Source organism: Sinohyriopsis cumingii, chromosome 15, assembly GCF_028554795.1.
Source record: "Sinohyriopsis cumingii isolate HCF-2022 chromosome 15, ASM2855479v2, whole genome shotgun sequence".
NCBI lineage: Eukaryota > Metazoa > Mollusca > Bivalvia > Unionida > Unionidae > Sinohyriopsis > Sinohyriopsis cumingii.
The window spans coordinates 72,967,943-72,991,482 of NC_142975.1; the positions used below are offsets into that span (position 1 = coordinate 72,967,943).

The 23,540-nt window shown below is 32.6% G+C and overlaps 1 protein-coding gene across 3 annotated transcripts in view; it reads right to left on the reverse strand.

The window, feature by feature from the left end:
* Positions 1 to 6,437: 6,437 nt before the first annotated feature.
* LOC149782063 (leucine-rich repeat-containing protein 23-like) overlaps positions 6,438 to 23,540 on the reverse strand; it is a 48,777-nt gene continuing 31,674 nt past the window's right edge. For 2 of the 3 annotated variants that reach the window (XM_089933494.1, XM_089933492.1), the window contains 2 exons: positions 18,947 to 19,004; positions 6,438 to 7,236 (listed from right to left, as the gene is read on the reverse strand). In XM_089933494.1, the coding sequence (XP_089789620.1) occupies positions 18,966 to 19,004 (39 nt within the window). In that variant the 3' untranslated portion in view covers positions 6,438 to 7,236; positions 18,947 to 18,965. The remainder of the gene's footprint in view (positions 7,237 to 18,946; positions 19,005 to 23,540) is intronic. The other variant, XM_089933493.1, reaches the window with a different exon arrangement.

Here is a 23,540-nt window from a genome sequence, read left to right on the forward strand (position 1 = left end):
CGTCAATACACTGTATATTTTAGAGTTATCTCCCTGTCATCACTTGGAAATCAGACGTGGAAGGAATATATATTGGAGTTAATAATTTGCTCTTATTTCTTGTAATTGCAAGGAATTTTAGCACAGGAGAGTGACCTACTGGATTTATAAGATGTACTAGTAAACTGTAGGTACTCCTAAATACTGAATATTGCTTCAACCAAAGTGCTTTCAATTTGTGCCTATTTATTGATAGAGACTTTTAGTTCTAGGATAGAGGGTGCTATTAATATATTCCTTTAAGAATAAAATATTATAAACGTATCGTTTAAATGTGTAACAATGATTTTAACACTCAGTTGGCTAGAACTGCTGTGGTATACTTAAGGGAAACATGGAAGAAAGAGATCAGAAAAGAACATTCTGAAGTAATGTTTTCTTTGAATATATGTTTCCTTATTTTGTCTGATTTATCTATAACACCATTGATGAGAGAGAGAGAGAGAGAGAGAGAGAGAGAGAGAGTGCTGTAACATAATTCCAATATTACATGTCAAGATTACTCTTCAATACCAAATTTGATCAGAAGTTGTGCTGTAAAATATGCTGGAGACTGAAATAAAATGCAAGAGAATAATATAAAAACAAAAGTAATTTGCATGGCTTGTCAAAATGTCAGTATTCATTAAAATTAATTTATATTCAATTTATATTCAATATTACTTATAGTAAAAATATTTACACTGAATGCTTACTATTTATTATCAATACTTTTTAGCATTATATATATATATATATATATATATATATATATATATATATATATATATATATATATATATATATATATATATATATACCCTCCTTTTGTAATGTAGTACTATATATATGTATGTATATATATATATATATATATATATATATATATATATATATATATATATATATATATATATATATATATATATACCCTCCTTTTGTAATGTAGTACTATTACACTATAGACCACATGGACAAAAATATAAAATACAACTGTCTGAGCCAAAAGAAAAAAAAGGTGAAACTTACTCCTGTATCTTCCTTTCCTTTCCAAAGCACCAGTTTTAAGACAGCACCCTCTATACTGTAGTCATGTATTGCAGTTTTGTCAGTATAGCATGGTTTGGTACATGTAGCTGATTTATTTAATACTTATTGTAAATATTCAATAAATGTATTCATATGCAATATTTCTAATTTATTTATATCATGTTCAAAGATTTGATTTATTTGCCATAAAAAGTGCATTATTTGTAATCTCTGAACACTTCATTAGGTAATGTTGTTCTTCAACCTCTCTACAAAGCAAGCATATCTACAAAAGATGATACCTACAAAGAAACCAATCACAATGTTTTCCAGTAATCATACAAAACTCTTGGCAACCATAAAGTTGAATATTATTGACATTTCATACTATTCGGCTCTTCAGTGTTATTTTTGTTATTGTTTTTTTTTGTCTGAGCTGCTCAGTCTTCTATTTAAGTATATAATGGTTCAACAGTTGTAACCAGCTTGCAATGCCAGTATTCATAGGATCTTGATGTAGCTAAATTTGACACTATGACCTAGATTCTACTAAAATTTACCCCTAAAACTAAAACTGGGAAAGATACTCTTTTGTATTTGAATTTTTGTTGTGTGGCCTTGACAACCATTAATGTTTTTTTCTTCTTCATTTTACTGTGTGTTGCCTCAGGAACATTAAAGTTGCTGCTAAGCATTCTTTTTATCAGGTGTGGTCCAAGTAACTATGAAAACTGATGCTCCTTATTTTTTGTACTGTGCGGCCACAGGAAGCACTTATGTTAATCTTGCTCATTATTTCACTGCTTTGAACTCTATCAAACACAAATATTCATTTCATTCTTTGTCACCACCCCCAACTGTCAAAGCTACACAGTTATTAATGTTATATGTCCCCAGCAACCATAAAGTTGATGCAACTCACTTACTTTTATTGTGTGTGGTTCCACCAAATATGAATGTTCATTCTAATCAGTTTTGTTGTGCTTGGCTCCATGTGTTGCCCTAGCAACCATGAATTTTGCACTCATTTTCAGATGACTGCAATAAGGAGCAGCACAGTATGATGTCTGTCTGTCTGTCTGTCTGTCTGTCTGTTACCAATTTCATTTCAAAACTTCAGTTTCCCACAATCTACAGTTAGCAGACATTGTAGATGGCTCGCACTTGGGGTAAAGAAGAGGCCTAAGGATTTCAGGGACTAAAGGTCAAAGGTCAATGTCACTGTGACTGAAGAAGAAAATTGGCTTCCCCAAAATAACTTTTTCACTATCTACAGTTACAAAACTCACTGATAGTTAGCACTTGAGTAAGAATGAATTATATCAATATTATGGTCAAAAGGTCAAAGGTGAAGGTCTAAGTCACTATTACTGAAGAAGGAAAATAATTTCCACACAATAATTCAACTTTGCCACTGTCTGCAGTTACCAGACTTGCACACAATAACTTAATCTCTCCACCATTTACAGTTACCAACTTTGTTGTATAAGGAAAAATCTTATTGATTTTAGAGGCAAAATATGAAATTCAATGTCATTGTAGAAAAATGCCAATTGGGATAAAAGAACCTAAGTTCTTCACCATCTACAGTTTACCGAATGTTGTGGATAGCTCATGCTTGAGGTAAAAAAGAATTCAGTAGATCAGAGGTGCACAACCCATGGCCCATTGGCCAGATCCAGCCCACAGACGTGTTCTATCCGGCCCTCAGGGCAAATTAAAACAACACAGAAATCTGGCCAATGAACAATATTTATATTAAAGAAATTACCATCGTGTTTGTGGCCCTCAGGTGGTCTATGAAAATGCAATCTGGCCCTTGGCCAGAAAAGGTTGGGCACACCTTCAGTAGATTTTAGGGTTTAAAAAATTAAGGTCAAAGGTCAAGGTCACTGTGACTGAAAGAAGGAAAAATAGTTTCCATACAATAACTCAAGTTTTCCACTGTCTACAGTTACCAAACTTTGTTTGAAGGATAAGGAAGAGCACTATATATTTTATGTTCAAAAGGTCAAAGTCAGTGTCACTGTAACAGAAAGAAGAAAAATGCTTTCCACACAATAACATGAGCTTTCCACTATCAACAGTTAGCAAACTTTGTTGATGATTTGTTCTTGCAGTAAGGAAAAACCCAATTGATCTCAGGATCATTATGTCTAATGTCAAGGTCACTGACTTAAAGAGCAAAAATTGTTTCCACACAATAACTGCAGTTCTATATCATATAAAATAACCAAACTTTGTGGATGATTTTTGAGACATAAGGTCAGATCAGGGTCACTGTCTCAAAAAATAAGGTCAAAGATCAGGGTCACTGCCTGAAAGAATGCAAATGGTTTCTGCATAAAAACATTAGTTCTGTGATATACCTCAATTAAACTTTGTGGATTGACTGCACTTGTGGTAAGAGAAGAGGCTTTTGGTTTTGGATTGAAAATGTCAAAGGTCAAAGTCAGTGACTGAAAGAAGAATTTTTTCTTTCTTCACAATAACAGTAGTTCTAAATTACAGACCGGATCCAAATGTTTTGGACTGATTGCACTTAAGATAAAGAAGTCTATCAATTTTGGGGCCAGAAGGTGAAAGGTTAAGGTCACTGAATGTAAGAAGAAAAGTGGTTTCTGAGCAAACATTTCAGTATTCTATTTATATGTCTATTACACATGGGGTGAGCATATAATGTGTCATTCATGGTACTCTTGTTTCATTGTGTATGCCACTGCTAATTATGACTTCTAATGTTACTCATTTTGTTATTATAGGAGGATCAAGCAACTATGTTTGTTGATGCTACAAGTTTTCATTTTGTGTGTCTTCAGCAGCAATGGTTGTCCATACTACTCAGCTTTTCTTTATTTGTCAACCTTTGTCAACCTAGCAACCATAAAGGTCAGTACTACTCATCTGTTTATTGTGGTGCCCTAGCAACCATGAATTTCATTGTTACTTATTTTTTCTGAATGTTTGATCACATCTGGCATCAGCAACCACTGATATCAATTACACTCATTTTTTCTGAATGTTTGATCACATCTGGCATCAGCAACCACTGATATCAATTACACTCATTTTTTCTGAATGTATGATCACATCTGGCATCAGCAACCACTGATATCAATTACACTCATTTTTCCTGAATGTATGATCACATCTGGCATCAGCAACCACTGATATCAATTACACTCATTTTTTCTGAATGTATGATCACATCTGGCATCAGCAACCACTGATATCAAGTACACTCATTTTTTCTGAATGTATGATCACATCTGGCATCAGCAACCACTAATATCAATTACACTCATTTTTTCTGAATGTATGATCACATCTGGCATCAGCAACCACTGATATCAATTACGCTCATTTTTTCTGAATGTATGATCTCATCTGGCATCAGCAACCACTGATATCAATTACACTCATTTTTTCTGAATATTTGATCACATCTGGCATCAGCAACCATTGATATCAATTACACTCATTTTTTTCATTGTGTCTGAACCCAGCAACCACGAATATCCCACTATTTGTATTTTCAAAAATACATAATGCATTTGGTCTTTGCAATAATGGCTGTCAATGTTTATTAGGGTTCCTTGTAGAGTATCGGGTCCCATCAAAAATGAATTTCAATGATCTCAGTATTTTTCTTATTACCCATGGCCTTTGCAACAAAGCATATCAGTGAAATTCATCTTTTATTTTAAGAGGTCTTTTGATTTAATTTTTACATTGGGCTCTTTCAATATAGTGACCATTAACATATATACACCTCGGTTTTTATTTTCTATGATTCCAGCAACCAGAGAAGTCAGTGCAATTTGTACTTTTTTATTGCATTTTTCTTTCAAAACCATCATGACACTTCAAGGATATCTTGTAATGTATTTGACCCTATCATTCATAGATAACATTGTTGGCTTTCATTGTTTTCAGCTTAGCACCTATGAATGTCATTGAGGAAGATTTTTGTCTTCTTCATTTCACATGGCATATTTATCCAAGTCTATCAATACTGATGAGTTTTAACTTGTATGTGGTCCTAGTGACAACTAATGTCCTATTACCTTTTTGGTTACAAACAAATTCTGATGACCCAAAAGTCCATCTCAGTCCAGTCTAATAGGTATACCCTTTGGGTTTTCTGAACAAAATGCTTCACCAAATTAAAAACAATAACCTACAAACCTTTACTACACAAGAGCTTAATTAATTTGAACAGCAGAATGAATGTCAATTTCAATTAAAAGTTTAATTTATCACAGATAATGGTAGATGCAAAAATTCCTATACAAATCAGCCATATTTGCAAGTCACTGGATAATTTTCTGCAAGGTATCATGGGTAAATCAGTACAATATTAAACCTTAACAACTTTACCCCCACCAAGAATATGAATGATTTTTTTTTGCGGTGGATAATATAATACCCAGTCATACATAAAATTCATAAGACCTTTCAGAAAACAATGTCTTAAAAAAATAGCTGATTTGTTTCTGTGTCTACCATCATCTGCTATAAATCTGACTTCCAACTGAAAACGTCACCATTTATCTGCTAAAAATATCTGAGTTCTCATGTTATCAAGGGTTTTAGTTACCATTTTTAATCTGGTGAAGAAGGTTATGCTAATATGCACTGTAGATCATACATTGTATTGTCACTGACTATATCCATTTGAATCAATGCAAATAATTACCTTTTAAACACGCTATTTCAATGTAATTTTATATAATTTTAAAGTAATTTTATACCCTGACAAGGATCCAAAATAAAGGACAGCCATTTTTAATATCCCATACTGTGAGATGCATAAATGTTATATGCTGACACTGTGAAACCCCAAAACTTTTAAATACATTCTTTACTCGCATTCTCAGTTATTTATATATTCTGCTGTATACAAATTTCATACAATTACAGCTAAAATAACACACACACACACACAATATATATATATATATATATATATATATATATATATATATATATATATATATATATATATATATATATATAGCATGTACATTCTCAATGGATGCAATAATTAGACATACAATTCACCAATAGAACTTAATTCTGGATTTAAAAATAAGACTAGAATCTAGAATCGTGCAATTTTGTTGGTTGAGATTTAAGTCTGACTTAACACTGACCAATCAAATATCTCAAGTCTTTTGGGTGTGAATAGGTGACCATTAATCTCACATGTGCTAGCACTGAAGACAGAACCAGTGAATAAACGAATACAAAGCTAGCAGTCTGACTACTGATAAAAACCGATACCTAATCTGTTCAGGTTAATTCCCATCAAAGATCTTGCTCTTTAACATTTATTTTACATATTAATTGCTACATAATATTATTTCAAAACTTTATAAAAGCAAAAACTCATGAAACTTGATTTATTAAAGCATTGTTTATTACATGCATGCGATAAATAACAATGAAAATAAACATGCATATTACAAAAACATCACAGATCGCTTATGTGATTACATTTATGTTACTAAAAGCCTTCCTCTTGTTTTCTTGAAATCTTCTACATTTAAATAACTTGTACAAAAGGAGGTCATTTTACAAATATCGTTGATATTCTAGAGTCATGGTGGCTTACATATCAGGTACATTTTTTATATTATGGGTATGTATCTTTCAAGTTACGCTAACATAATATATGCCCCATCATGGCACTCTAAAAGAATATTGTATCATTATGTCAGTGAATATTGTATCATTCTGTCAGTGAATTTCGTATCATTCTGTCAGTGTTATTCATAAAATGCACGGAAAAACCCAATCTGTTCATTTGAAAAATGTGAGAAATATATATGACTGTTTAATTGTCAATGAATGATTTACAATAATGTTTCTTTAATTCTACACTCCATACAATACCTCGAATATGTCACATGTCCAAGGAAATATCTATTTTTTCTTATTGACAGTTTTATTCACTGTTCATAAATATTTGTTACATAAACACTATTCTTGCTTGGTTTTTCACAATATTTCTCCCTTTTTGTTCATAACAACTGAATTCTAAGAGAAGCAATAATTTTGTTTTCCATTCAATAATTATTCTGAATGTTTTCATTATCCATGAAATGGATATAAATAAAGTTTATAGCATCATTGTTGACAGCATCAGTCATTTTCAGTTTCATCTAGGTCGGACAATTCTGCATCCTGAAAGAAAAAAGGAAAAAGATGACAGAATTGTTTTTATGAGTGAAAAATGTTAGTGTATTCTTTTGTGTGTAATATGCAACACATGCAAACAGCACAGACCCAGATCATTTCCTTTGAATAATATACTGGTAGATCAAAGTCTGTGTTATACACTCTATTTATCATTCACAGTTTAGAAGATGTAATAATTAAGTCTACAAGATGTAATACTCAAGTCTACAAGATGCAATACTTAAGTCCACCAGATGTAATACTTAAGTCAACAAAATGTAATACATAAGTCTGCAAGATGTAATACTTAAGTCTACAAGATGTAATACATAAGTTAACAAGATGTAATATTTAAGTCTACAAGATGTAATACTTAAGTTTACAAGATGTAATACATAAGTCTACAAGATGTAATACATAAGTTAACAAAATGTAATACATAAGTTAACAAGATGTAATACTTAAGTCTACAAGATGCAATACTTAAGTCTACAAGATGTAATATTTAAGTCTACAAGATGTAATACATAAGTTAACAATATGTAATACTTAAGTCTACAATATGTAATACTTAAGTGAACAAGATGTCATATTTAAGTCTACAAGATGTAATACTTAAGTCTACAAGATGTAATACATAAGTTAACAAGATGTAATACATAAGATAAGACTACAAGATGTAATTTTTAAGTCTACAAGATGCAATACTTAAGTCTACAAGATGTAATATTTAAGTCTACAAGATGTAATACATAACTTAACAATATGTAATACTTAAGTATACAATATGTAACACTTAAGTGAACAAGATGTCATATTTAAGTCTACAAGATGTAATACATAAGTTAACAAGATGTAATACATAAAATAAGACTACAAGATGTAATACTTAAGTCTACAAGATGTAATACTTAAGTCTACAAGATGTAATACATACATTAACAAGATGTAATAGTTAAGTCTACAAGATGTAACACTTAAGTCTACAAGATGTAATACATAAGTCAACAAGATGTGATACTTGAGTTTACAAGATGTAATACATAAGTTAACAAGATGCAATGCTTAAGTCTACAAGGTGTAATACTTAAGTCTGCAAGATGTAATACATAAGTCAACAAGATGTAATACTTAAGTCTACAAAACATAGTACTTAAGTCTATAAGATGTAATACTTAAGTCTACAAGATGTAACACTTCAGTCTACATGATGTAATACATAAGTCAACAAGATGTAATACTAAGTCTACAAGATGTAATACTTAAGTCTGAAAGATGTAATACATAAGTTAACAAGATGCAATACTTAAGTCTACAAGATGTAATACTTAAGTCTGCAAGATGTAATACATAAGTCAACAAGATGTATTACTTAAGTTTACAAGATGTGATACATAACTCAACAAGCTGTAATACGTAAGTCAACAATATGTAATACTTAAGTCTACAAGATGCAATACTTAAGTCTACATGATGTAATACATATGTTAACAATATGCAATACTTAAGTCTACATGATGCAATATTTAAGTCAACAAGATGTAATACTTAAATCTACAAGATGTAATACTTAAATCTACAAGATATAATACTTAAATTTACAAAATGTAATACATCAGTCTACAAGATTTAATCACTACATCTACAATAAGATTCAATACTTAAGTCTAAAAGATGCATTACTTATGTCTACAAGATGTAATACTTAAGTTTACAATAAGATGCCATACTTAAATCTACAAGAAGGGATACATCCATAAAAATAATTTCCTGTCTGCCTAATATCAAAATGAAATTTTTCTTCACCAAATCAAACTTTACACACTCATTTTCTTTATTTTCTGAAACAGTCAAAAAAATTATTTTTACATCCACATGTACAAATGTTATAATGTAATAAATATTATGTCACATTGTTATGTGATGCTAACCAGCAACAGAATACACATCAATATGAATGGAAATATATCTCACTCATATTAAAGAGGAAATAAATTTATGAAGCTTAAAAAAATACAGTTCAGCAGAGTTTGCACTGAACCATTAGCATTTAATTTTATTCAACATTTCATTAATCTAATTGGGCCCCGAGTGGTCTAAAGCGCTCTCCGTCATGGATCACTGCCATCTCACCTCTTTCTGCGTAGGTTTGAGTCTCAGGCTCGGTCAATGTGAATATGTGAGAAAGCCTGCCGGTAGCTTCTCGTGGGTCGGTGGTTCTTTCCGGGGTTTTCCCAGATTCTTCCTCCACCATTAATACTGGCTGCCATGTATAGTCTATCTTGTGCTGAAAAATGGCGTTAAACCCTACAACAACAACAACAACAACAACATTAACCTAATATCTAATGATCCCTGCATCAGTTTATACTCTGTTAATCTAAGGCAAGAAAAGGGCAACCATGGAATCACCTGAGAAAAGAGAAAATTGCAATACTGCTAGTAAAAAGGAACACTATTAGTATAAGAAATAGCTTAATATTAATTATTTTTGTCAACTGAGACAAGTTGATTTTCTTTTGATACCAGTAGCATACAATTTTCTTCAGCTAAAATGGCAAAATGTGCCAGAAGATCAGGCCTGGAAATCATGAACTTGATCCTAAGGTTGTGTTTCCACATTAGCCAATCAGAAACAACCTTTCAGAAGTAACGTCATTTGTGATTGGCTGAAACAAAATCAGGCTATTGAGTATTATGATTTCCAGGTCAAGTTCTATGTTGTTTATCTGAAATCACAGATCCTGACCTGTTGATGATTAATATGATGACAGCTCTGGATCTAAAATACAACTGGGACATGTTATTCATTGATAAATACACTATATATTATGTAGTGATTAGTTTGTAAATAATTACCATAAAATTGGGATAATAAGTTCACATATATTGATAAGAAACATATCCTATATATAGGCCAGGGGTGCCTTTATCAGCCAAGGACCAAATTGCATTTTCTAAGACCACTTGAGTTGTGTTGTTTTAATTTGCCCTGAGGGCTGGACTGAACACATTCGCAGGCTGGATGCAGCCCACGGGCCACAGGTTGTGCATTTCTGATATAAGCACATACATGAGGATGAACATACCCTGAATAAAAGCGCACACATGAAAATGAATATATCCTGGATATAAACACATACAGGCCTTCCATGAATTTCATGACAAATTTATGTAATTATATGTGTTAATGATAACAAAGGTTAAGACATACAGTTTGCAGCCAAAATCAGTCAATACTGCTAAAGTGGTTTTTGCATACCAGACTGAACTTTTTACTTTAGTTCTAATTATATAAAAAATAAAGTGCACATGACATTGTGATATTTTAAAATAAGTGTATACAGTTATGATGCATTATGTTTCAGTAATTCAATTTTAAAAAGAACACATCTGCAGTTATTATGGTACTGTATTTCAAGTACAGAAACACGTGCAGATGTTACAGTATTTAAACTGCAGAAACAGGTCTCCAGATGTTATAGTACAGTAATCTATTTACAGAAACAGACTGCAGATGTTATAGTACAGTAATCTATTTACAGAAACAGACTGCAGATGTTATAGTACAGTAATCTATTTACAGAAACAGACTGCAGATGTTATAGTACAGTAATCTATTTACAGAAACAGACTGCAGATGTTATAGTACAGTAATCTATTTACAGAAACAGACTGCAGATGTTATAGTACAGTAATCTATTTACAGAAACAGACTGCAGATGTTATAGTACAGTAATCTATTTACAGAAACAGACTGCAGATGTTATAGTACAGTAATCTATTTACAGAAACAGACTGCAGATGTTACAGTATTTCAGTTACAGAACCAGGTCTGCAAATGTTATGGTATTTCATTTACATTCCTTAGCTTCACATGCCTGCAAATATTTTAGTATTTCTATTTAAGGAAAATGTCTGAAGTTCCATATGTATTTTAGTTACAAAAACAGATCTACTCTGTAAACAGTATTATTAAAACATGTCTGCTGATGTTACAGTATTACAAAAACAATTCTGCCAATGTTACAGTATTACAAAAACATGTCTGCAGATGTTAGTGTTACAAAAACATATCTGCAGATGTTACAGTATTACAAAAACATGTCTACTGATGTTTCAGTATTACAAAAACATGTCTGCAGATGCCCAGATGCACGTGTTGTATAAATAGTATGGTAGCTTACAGTAATCAATAAGCTATTGATTCATCCAACCATTTAAATGATTTAAAACCTTGGTCCGGAAAACAAGAACAATATCACAGCTACCACAACAATACATCCCTGTTTAGGAAGGATGTCATCCTCTTCCTCTATTAACACAATGTGCATGCTACATTATCTCTTTGTGGAAAAGGTTACAACTAAGATTTTGTTTCCTCACAAACGTACATACTCATTATGTTGTAGAACTTGAATTCTCTGGGTGGGTAGAGATGAAATATTAAATAAATTTATGCTGAAGATATGCGAATATCTGATGTACTTTTTGTAATTTTTTATTTCAAAATAATTGGTTTGTTACTAATTGGGAGTTCTGATTCAGATGTACAATTCATTTACAGTGGAAAACATAATTTTCTTTGATTTCAACAATCTTGGTGGAAACATAAAAATGAAAACCATGGTTCAAGAATACAAAAACCTGTCACATGAGTCTTTCATACAAAAGACACCTATATAAGAGACACATTTAATAAAAGTTACCTGCGTAAGTTAGATAAAAGATATTGAATTATGTCCAATGTTGAGAAGTGGCACTCTTCAGTTTTGAATTTTGCATAGGGTTATACTGGTTGTTTAAAAGAGGCCTTGTATATCCTAGGTACTGTTCAAACAGCTTTTAATTCCCTATACTTTGGTGTATGATGACAGGTGCAATTTGTGTAAAAGAGTATAAAGCTTGGCCTTACTCCAGATGTGCACCTTTTAAAAAATGCTAGCTCCACATGGTCATTTTCACTTCCTGGACTTCTGAGGTGAATCATAAAATAAAAAGAGCTGATAACATTTTTTACATTTCATGCATTTTGTAATTCATTCATTGCACCTTAAGAAGCTGGTATTGTCTAGTCTGGCAAAATTAGGTGTTTCAATAACTGCTAAAGGCAGTGTACTTTTAGACTAATTCTGGTTGATTTTTTTTAGCACACATGAGCAATAATTTAAGTTAGCTGTTTGCTTAGATCATGTACGATTTCCACAAATATAATATCCAAATAAATTTCAGCCACAGTACATTAAAGTAACATTTGCCAACATTCTCTCCATCTTGAATGTTGCAAAAGCAAACAACTTCACTGCACACCTATCACTCTCTCAGAAGTTCATATTATCTGTAGAGCACCCTCACATTCTCAATGCAGGTAAAGAGATCTGTTCCTTTACTCACAATATTTTAAAAAAGGAAAATTTAATCTGGCTCCAAAATTTTAAAAAATCGTTCTGATAATTAAAATCAGACTAAATAAAAATTCTGACACCTGACTGGTTAATATAAAATTACTAACTAATCAGATGTCAGGATCATCAGTTGAGTGTTGTTGCTGTTGTTATTGTTTTGGGATTTAACAACTTTCTCAGCACAAGATAGGCTATATAAGGTGGCAAGTATAAGTGGTGGAGGAAGAACCTGGGAAAACCCTGGTATGAACCACTGATCCATGGGAAACTACTGGCAGCTTTCTCACTTACCCATATTGGCTGAGCCTGAGATTCAAACCCATGCTAGGAGAGGTGAGATGGCAGTGAGCAGTAGAGGTGATTGCTTTAGATGGAGTACCCAACAACAACAACAACAACAACAACAGTGTATCAGATTGCTATATTAAACTTAGTGCTTGGGACTTACATAAAAGATTTAGTTTTATACTGACTGAGCCTACAAAGGAAAAACATCAACAAAAAAAATTTTCTTCAACCAGTTTGCTAAATTTCCTTTACAAACAATACATCAAAAACAACTGAACTAAATTTTTTATTTGTTTCAGGACTTCAAGAAGAAAAGATGATCGAACCATACTACTGTAAAATCTATATCATAGAGGATCATTGTTTTTTTAAGTCAGTCATGGTCAAATGCACATAAATTTTTACATGCACTAATATATAAAAGACTTGTACATATATCAATAAATATAATGCATAAAGTAACTGACTTAATAAAAAAAAGAATTAGAAATTAAGAAGCTAAATAAATAACATTGCTCAGACCACTGAATTAAAAAGAGCAATCTTCAAATAACCAAATTGTATGTCCTTTTATGCACATGTATATGCACTATGCACACACGAGAAGGCCTATGCGTATTTTTTTTTCTAGAACAATACTGAAAGACCTCTGTGTAATTTGTTTTCCTAGAACAATACTAGAAGGTGCGTGTTCACTTATTTTTCCTAGAACAATACTGGAAGGCCTGACTGTGAACTTATTTTTGAACAATACTTAAAATCTTATGTGAACATTTTTTCCTAGAATAATACTGGAAGGCCTGTGTGTACTCTCTTTTTCCTAGAACAATACTGGAAGACCGGCAAGTACTATTTTTTCTTCCTTGAACAATACTAGAATATACAATACTGTACTTTGTTTTCCTACAACAATACTAGAAGGTGTGTGTTCACTTATTTTTCCTAGAACAATACTGGAAGGCCTGACTGTTAATTTATTTTTGAACAATACTGAAAATCTTATGTGAACATTTTTTCCTAGAACAACACTGGAAGGCCTGTGTGTACTCTCTTTTTCCAAGAACAATACTGGAAGACCGGCAAGTACTGTTTTTTCTTCCTTGAACAATACTGGAAGGCCTATGAATACTTATTTCCTACATAAGCTTATTTTCATATCTTGGCCTGTTATCCATAGTTTACAATATTGGACTGTATTAAAATAGTTTGACTGTAAGTATATATATATATATATATATATATATATATATATATATATATTGAAATACAAAGAATTAAATGAATCTAAATTAGTATTAACATGCTTTAAGTATCTGAATTTGCAAACCATTTTCCATGCACCATCCTCAATATGTGTGTAGGTAAAAATTGGAATAATTACCCCTGATATGGGTATCATGAATGAACAAAATCCGTCAGTGTTTTCAAACATCTTAGGAATTATCCCCTGAATTTGTATTAATATCTCACTTATTCCCCATAAATCAACATTTAAAAAAATGTCAAATGGTCATAAATGAAATGATAAACTGACCTTGATACTGAGTGGTGAATATCTGGTTTTTGGTTTTCAAAATAAGCAATAAAAATGAGGGAAATCATGAAAGAATCTATCCACTGACAATAAAAAATGAATTTGTCAATAATAAATGGTATCAAAATTTAAGTTTCACTTGTAGATGGGGGCAACTTATGCAAGACTGAAAGGTTATTTCTGAGAATAATGTATTTAAGCATTTTCTTTCAGACAAGGGAGACAACTACAAATAGTCCTTAAAATAGCACAAAGCATACATTTTTACACAATGTTATCTTTTATTCATGAGGAACCAGTTTTTATAAATTTCATATCTGCTACAAGCAAACATTTAAAGAACCAATAAAAAAGCATCAATCTGTGAAGAAAAAAGGACCCACGCACTCAATCCATTCCTGCATATATGTACCAATATATCTGAGTGCTGATGTAATATTAAGAAAAATAATATCCAGAAAAATGAATGAATTAGCTTCAGTATTACACATATTCCATGTAATCATACACAAAAAGTAATCTACATTAATATAGAATATTTCAATACAAATAATAAAATCAATTCTCACAGTTTTAACTCACATGCATAAGAACTAATTAAGAAATAAAAACTAAAGTCCTAAATGATACTACATCTACATGTTACACTTGACTAAAACTAAGCCAATAATGCCCAGTTATACCCCGATTCAGGAGGTTAAAGCCCCAGACATAAACAGTTGTATTAATATCTACACTCAGACTGAGTCAAACCTGCTACAGCAACCACCTACAGAATTGTTGATTATTAAATGGATGTGATGTTTTATGGCACATCAACACTTATGAGGTTGTCATTCAAAGTCAAGTAGAGAAAATGCATTGTGCAAGGACATATTATTGTAGTTGATACTAGTGGATCTGATCATACTATTGTAGTTGATACTAGTGGATCTGATCATACTATTGTAGTTGATACTAGTGGATCTGATCATACTATTGTAGTTGATACTAGTGGATTTGATCATACTATTGTAGTTGATACTAGTGGATCTGATAGTCGAAATCAAACCCACTTTTTCGTTTGATCTCATGTCCAACTCCTTAATCACCTGGCCACTGTAGCTCTGGCCATCTGTATATAAAGACCATTCATAGATCCAGTTTATATCAATCCAATGCATATTTACCTGTAAATCAAAACCAATATTCCTTTCGACTGCCTCTAAACTGTCCCTTAGGGATCATTATACAAAGACCAATGGTCCTTATGACTGCATCTAGATGGTTCCATGGGATCATTATACAATGACCAATGGTCCTTATGACTGCCTTAAGATGATTCCTTAGGGACCATTATACAAAGACCAATGGTCCTTATGACTGCCGCAAGAGAGTTCCTTAGGGATCATTATACAAAAACCAATGGTCCTTAAGATTGCCTGTAGATAATATCCTGGGATCAATATATAAAGACCAATAATCCTTGAGACTGCCTCTAGATGGTTCCTTAGGAGTCATTATACAAAAACCAGTAACCCTTAAGACTGCCTCGAGATGGAAGGGGTCATTATAAAAAACCAATAAGCCTTAAGATTGGCTCTTGATGGTTTCTTTGGGGTCATTATACAAAGACCAATAATCCTTGCCTCTACTGATGGTTCCTTAGGGGTCATAAAAAATCAATAATCCTTAAGGCAACCTCTAGCTGGTTGCTTGAGATCAATATATAAAAATCAATGATCCATAGGATTGCCTCTAGATGGTACCTCTGGGTCATTATACAAAAATGAATGATCCTTAAGACTGCCTCTAGATGGTACCTCGGGGGCATTAGACAAAATGAATGATCCTTAAGACTGCCTCTAAATGGTTTCCTAGGAGTCATTATACAAAGACAACTGGTCCTTATGACTGTCTCTAGATGGTTCCATAATGGTCATTATACAAAGACAATTGAACATTAACACAAAATTTAGATGGTTCCTTGGGGGTGCTGTAAAAAGGTTGAACTGTACATTATGAAGAAATCATATTGAAAACTTTGTAATGACAAGACCCGTGTTACGTTCATTCTGTCAAGTTAGCCCCACAAAAGAAAAAAGAATGAAAATCATGATAATGTAAGATAAAAAAGATGTAAATTGAAAGTGTTTACTTCCACAGGACTTAACCAAGATGTCAACTTAAGTCAACCATATCATAACAGTGAATTATAGGTCAGTTGGTAAGTCTTAAAGACCATACACCTCTCCCTCGATAACTTGGACACAATGGGGTCCAAAAACATAGACCACACTATAAGCGAGGTGCGAGTTACCGAGGGACCTCCAAAAATTGAGCAGCATTAGGGAATTGGGCTGTTTATTAACTGAATCCTCATTTTACAATCACGTAGATAATAATTTTTAATAACGCGCTTTTTAATGAAGTTGTTCATTATTCTGTTTAAATAATATTCATTTTCAAAATGTCCAACATATGGAAGATCGTTCCAACTGGTTTCAACAACCATCACGTATATGTGAAAAAAATCTGTGTATTACTGCACTGCTTTTTGTTTTCTTGATGAGTCTGGTTCCTGTAGTGGTGTTTAATATTAACCTGCCAAATCGGAGTCCCCAGAGCAGGGAACTAGACTAATTGTTGATACACCACCAAATAAGATTCCTCTTTTTCAAAAACATGCTACATTTATTTCGTAAGACAATCATCTACATCAAAACTAAAAAAAATTATTGTTCAATTAGTACAATACTGATGTCGTGATTTCATTGGAAGTAATAATGAAACTTCTTATCATCTCTGAGGATATCTCTAAGTACCAGTTCAAGAATTCTCTGAAATTCACTTGCCCACAATGATAAGTATCTGCGAAATCAAGCTCTTTATTTTATGAAGTATTCATTTTGCTTGGCTGCTTTGTTATCTTTGATCACAGTAATGAAAGAGTTGGTTAATTTAAGGTAGTTTACGTTACATACACAATAACATTTATAAGTATTTGATTGATCAAATGAAGTGAGTTGACCCGACATACAGCCGTGGCCGCTAGATTTTAAGTTTGTAGGATTTTTGTGCCTTTAAATTTTCTTTTATTCCACCTCCTTTACTTGATTCAAAAGACATAATTAACGTGGTGATACAAAGGAGGCCAGCTTTTAATCATGCAACAATACAACAAATACTTTCAGAAGTCAGTTATCAAAACACGGTCGGCACTTAATTAGGTTCTCAGAGAAACGCTCGCGGATATAACTATTATGGTAGATTGATGCATTTTACATTTAATTACAAGAGGACGTATTGCATTTATGATGATTACACTTAAAAAGAACTAAAAGATAGATCTAGAACACAAATTTCAATTGATACAAATTGATTTAGTTTGTATTTATTTATTAAAGTACTGCCTCCAGTCGGCGTAAGTGACTTTTTCATTGATCGAAATTTCCTTACATATTGTTAATTGCAGTGTACTAAGAATGTCGTTTGGAAAGAAAATGTAAAAAAATTGTGTGACCTATTTTTAAATTTGATATTTCAAAGTGTTGATTAAAATTTCCAAGTCCTATCTACCATTTTTGACAATAAAACGAGCGATACAAAGTTTTCATTACCAATTTTGATTGTGATTTTCTTAAAGTTCAACAAGTAGGGATCAATTTTTAGGGTATTTTCTGGTTTAAGAATGGGATCCACACCAGACCCCACATTATAATCAGGTTCGCGAGTTATCAGGGTGTGAGTTATTGAGGGAGTGGTGTATTACAGTATGTAATATTTCTATTTGCTGTCAATTGGCAACTTTGTAATAGTAAATTGAAAAAGATTTTTGTATTTATTTTCAGTTTTGCTGCCTGAAGTATGGCAGGTTCTGAAAGATGAATTTGAATGCTGCTATTCCTTTTCTATCACATTAAGGCTAACACTGATTTGTGTTCCGCTTCAATCCCTAAGAGCTGTTAAAATGCGTCCCAACGGATCCTTCAACTCAGAGTTGGACAAGCATCTAAATTTTACAGAACTGAAGAAAGCATCATTGCAACAGCTGAGGATCAAACCTATGATCTCTTACACAAAAGTCAGATACCAATGCCACTGTATTAAAATGCTGAGACCAACTAAGGTGGTTAATATATAATTTCTACAGACTGTAACCACTACAGATATACATGTATTATCATAATGAGAGAAGATTTCTTGCAAATGTTAGTGAAATCATTACCTCAAGCTAACAGAAGTGATCTCGCATTGCCTGTGTGAGTCACATGAGATCATTTAGTCTAATCTGCAGTGAATGATGCACATTTCTAGAACTATAAGCTCAGAACAACATGTGTGATCTCACAAACCTGAATCAAAGGAGTTAATATGGTCTTCCTAAGGATTATTAATAGAGCTACTGATTCAGAATTAGTGATTTCATACTACATGCAGTCATGAGATCATTTTGTCTCTCCATGCACATTAGTTGAGCAGTTATTTAGCATGAGTGATCTCATACTACCTGGGTCATATGATATTATTTAATCTTCCTTTTGCACTTCTGCATCACCACCTGAATTCTGAGGGACAGAAATGACAAAAAAGTAAAACACAAGTAGCACAGACAAATACAAGAACAAAACATTCCTCACTGACTACATACATTTTATATTGTAGATACAATACAGAGAACAGTAGTAGTACATCATGCTAAGTGTACTAAACATAGTGATCATAATTTTTTTCTTTCTGACTACAGCACTGCTAGAATGATTAGTTATCAAATTCTGAAGCAATTTTGCTTTTCAACATGACCTAATAAATGCCCTGGAAAAGTCAACTGGCAGTACATATTTAAAACTTGGCCTTCTGAATTTGAGACTTTAACACTGTAAAATAGTGTTCATATTAAAAAAATTAAATATAATGCTACAATATAAACATGATTAATATGTTCTTTATAAAAGGTTTAGAATTCCAACTTTGATCTTTGTTCATGATATATAAAAACTTGTTATCAGTAAGCTTTTATAAATAATAATAATAATAATAATAATAATAAGAATAATAATAATAATAATAATAATAACCATATAGTAATACAGTACCCCTTATTATAATGCTATCAACTAAAACCACACAGTATACCACCTTACAGTGAAACCACCTTATAATGATATACATGATATAATTTTATTATCACTTAAGGAAATGGAATCCATGACTTTGTTCTTCTTATAATAGAAGCTGTGCTGTAATGAAGGCCTTATAATATAAACTTTTGTAATGAAGGGCCTTATAATATAAACTGTTGTAATGAAGGGCCTTATAATATAAACTTTTGAAATGAAGGGCCTTATAATATAAACTTTTGTAATGAAGGGCCTTATAATATAAACTGTTGTAATGAAGGGCCTTATAATATAAACTGTTGTAATGAAGGGCCTTATAATATAAACTGTTGTAATGAAGGGCCTTATAATATAAACTTTTGTAATGAAGGGCCTTATAATATAAACTTTTGTAATGAAGGGCCTTATAATATAAACTTTTGTAATGAAGGGCCTTATAATATAAACTTTTGTAATGAAGGGCCTTATAATATAAACTTTTGTAATGAAGGGCCTTATAATATAAACTTTTATAATGAAGGGCCTTATAATATAAACTTTTGTAATGAAGGGCCTTATAATATAAACTTTTGTAATGAAGGGCCTTATAATATAAACTTTTGTAATGAAGGGCCTTATAATATAAACTGTTGTAATGAAGGGCCTTATAATATAAACTTTTGTAATGAAGGGCCTTATAATATAAACTTTTGTAATGAAGGGCCTTATAATATAAACTGTTGCAATGAAGGGGGTTGTAATAGAATCTGTGTGATAATGAAGGATCTGATATCAGTAATCATGTTATAAGAAAGGTCCTTAAAACAGGAGCTGTGTTGTAATGATGGGCCTTATAACAGAAACTGTGTAATGAAGGGCCTTATAATAGATAATGTGTTATAATGAAGGATCTTATATAGGAACTGTGTTGTATTGAGTGACCTTATAATATATAATGTGTTATAATGAAGGATCTTATATAGGAACTGTGTTGTATTGAGGGACCTTATAACAGATAATGTGTTATAATGAAGGATCTTATATAGGAACTGTGTTGTACTGAGTGACTTTATAATAGACAATGTGGTGTAATGAAGGATCTTATATAGGAACTGTGTTGTATTGAGTGACCTTATAATAGACAATGTGGTGTAATGAAGGATCTTATATAGGAACTGTGTTGTATTGAGTGACCTTATAATAGATAATGTGTTATAATGAAGGATCTTATATAGGAACTGTGTTGTATTGAGTGACCTTATAATAGACAATGTGGAGTAATGAAGGTACCTATAATAGAACTGTGTTGTAATGAAGGTCCTTATAATAGGAACTGTGTTGTATTGAGTGACCTTATAATAGATAATGTGTTATAATGAAGGATCTTATATAGGAACTGTGTTGTATTGAGTGACCTTATAATAGACAATGTGGTGTAATGAAGGTACCTATAATAGAACTGTGTTGTAATGAAAAAGGTCCTTATAATAGGAACTGTGTTGTATTGAGTGACCTTATAATAGATAATGTGTTATAATGAAGGATCTTATATAGGAACTGTGTTGTATTGAGTGACCTTATAATAGACAATGTGGTGTAATGAAGGTACCTATAATAGAACTGTGTTGTAATGAAGGTCCTTATAATAGGAACTGTGTTACAATGAAGGTCCTTTAATAATTACCTCTATGGCATTATTGAAATAGGGTGACAGGTGAATGAAATTAATCGTCCTTATGGACCTCCATTATCTACATATTTACCTATATGTTGTACAGATACTCACACTCTAAAGAAATGCACATACAACTTTTACCAAAACACAAGTTCATACTAAACAACTCATGACTGTCACTCAGTTATTTTCTGATTCAGAACTGAAATAGGCTTTCAGGGGAAACAATTCTAGTAACAGAAGCAATATTTTAACTTTGTAATTTCCCCTAATAATTACACATCAGCAAACTGTCATCATGCATGAAAAATTTATCTAATATTGTTATAAAATGAGGCTGAAAAAAGAATGATTTTACTGCTGTTAATAAGATCAAGATGCGAAAAAGAAATGAAACTAAAATGATGATACGGCGCTACTGAGTTGAAACTAAAATGACAGTATGGTATTATGGTAGACTCTACAGGTTATGATAAGAGCTGAAATGAACAAGGCAACAGGTTACTAAAACGTCGTCATATAATGTATACATGGTCTTTGGTCACCTTTACATTGCAAGGTAAATTATGAGGATTCTTTTTTCCGACTGAAAATAGTTTCTCAAATAAAAAAATGGTATTCTTTGTTTTTGGGATCGTGCTGCTTTTGTTCAATCAAATAAAACCACGAGAAATATCTTTTGTGATTTAAATGCGCAATCTGTACCAAATGTGTGACATTTACTTGTGTACAATATAAACCGAATACCAACAGCACAGACTCAGATTTGCTAGCATGTAATGTTGATCAGGGTCTAAAATCTTCTACAGATGATTCCAAGCTAACATGTGTGTGTGATCTGAATTTTGAACGTACCTTTAAAAAAATTCAGTCATATTGCCATGATTTCTGCAGTGTGGCAGTTTATAGTGATGTCTGGCACTGGGGTATCATGCCGCAGACAAGTAGCATCATGTCCCACCCAGTCACATTATTCTGGCACCAGGCTGACCAGTACTAACACTAGCCTCTTAATGCTGAACACCAAGTGAGGCAACTGTCTGTACCATTTGTGAAGGTCTCTGGTATGACTCGGCTGGGGTTTGAATCCGCTACCTCCCACATCTGAGGCAGATGCTCTAACCACTTAGGCCATTGGAGCAGTCAATTCCAAACTAGTAACAAAGACCCCAATCTACTAGTACATCATGTGACAACACATCTGGTTCATGGGTGTTAATGTGAGTTGGTTTAAATTGGTTTTATTGGCCCTTATAACACATTTTTGGCTATATTATGCTGAAAAAATGGGAGTTAAGTGCCGTTCCCCAGTGACACCATGTGACGGCTGACCAGAACTGGCCTTGTTGAGTATCCAACCCATGACCTTAGGATTATGAACCCTGATGCAGTGCCAACTGAGCTACCATTGCTGTCCCTCAAGGGAGTGAGACATACATAGGCACATACTGTGCTTGATGTTAAAACTGCACTGTACACTTGAAAAATTATTATTTGTGTAAACATTCTGAGCATGACAGATCACATAATAAACAACTGTGGAAAATACACAACATGAAAACATAACCCCCATCAAGCTAGCAGAGTTATGTCCCCTTATATATGTTGGAAGCTTTCATTGAGGAAACTTATTCTCTCTCCCAATATGATCATGATGAGTAAAACACATACTAGATCCTTTCTGAGACTGATTTAACCACCAAAGTTGTGTGTGTGTGTCTCTGTGTGTGTGTGGTTAACTGTGTTTCAGTGCAATTTTGGCTACACTGTTCCAGTTAAAATTTTAATGTTCTATTTAGGATGTAAAGATGAAAAATAATGCAGAATCTTTAGGAATATATACCCTTCCAAATAAACATGAAAATACAGTTCTCCAATTTAAAAGGTACAAAATTTTAATATTCTTTAAAAGATGTTAAACATAAAATAAAAGGAAAAAAAAAAGAAAGAATAGGGTCACAAATAATTATACCAATTGCATTATTACGAAACTTTGATAGTTTCTCTGGTGGTACATAACCAAGATGCTGAAAGTGTTCCAGTGTCAGTGGACACTGGCAGGGTAATTTGGTTATGGTTCACTCTTCAAAGGTTGCTGTTGTGGGGTTTAACGCCAAATTTCAGCACATGATAGGCTATGCATGGCGGCCAGTATTATTGGTGGAGGAAGAACCCGGAAAAACCCTGGGAAGAACCACCGACCCATGAGAAGCTACTGGCAAGCTTTCTCACATACCCATGTTAGCTGAATCCTAGACTCGAACCCAAGCAGACAGAGGTGAGATAGCAGTGATCCGTAACGGAGAGCACTTTAGACCACTTGGCCACTC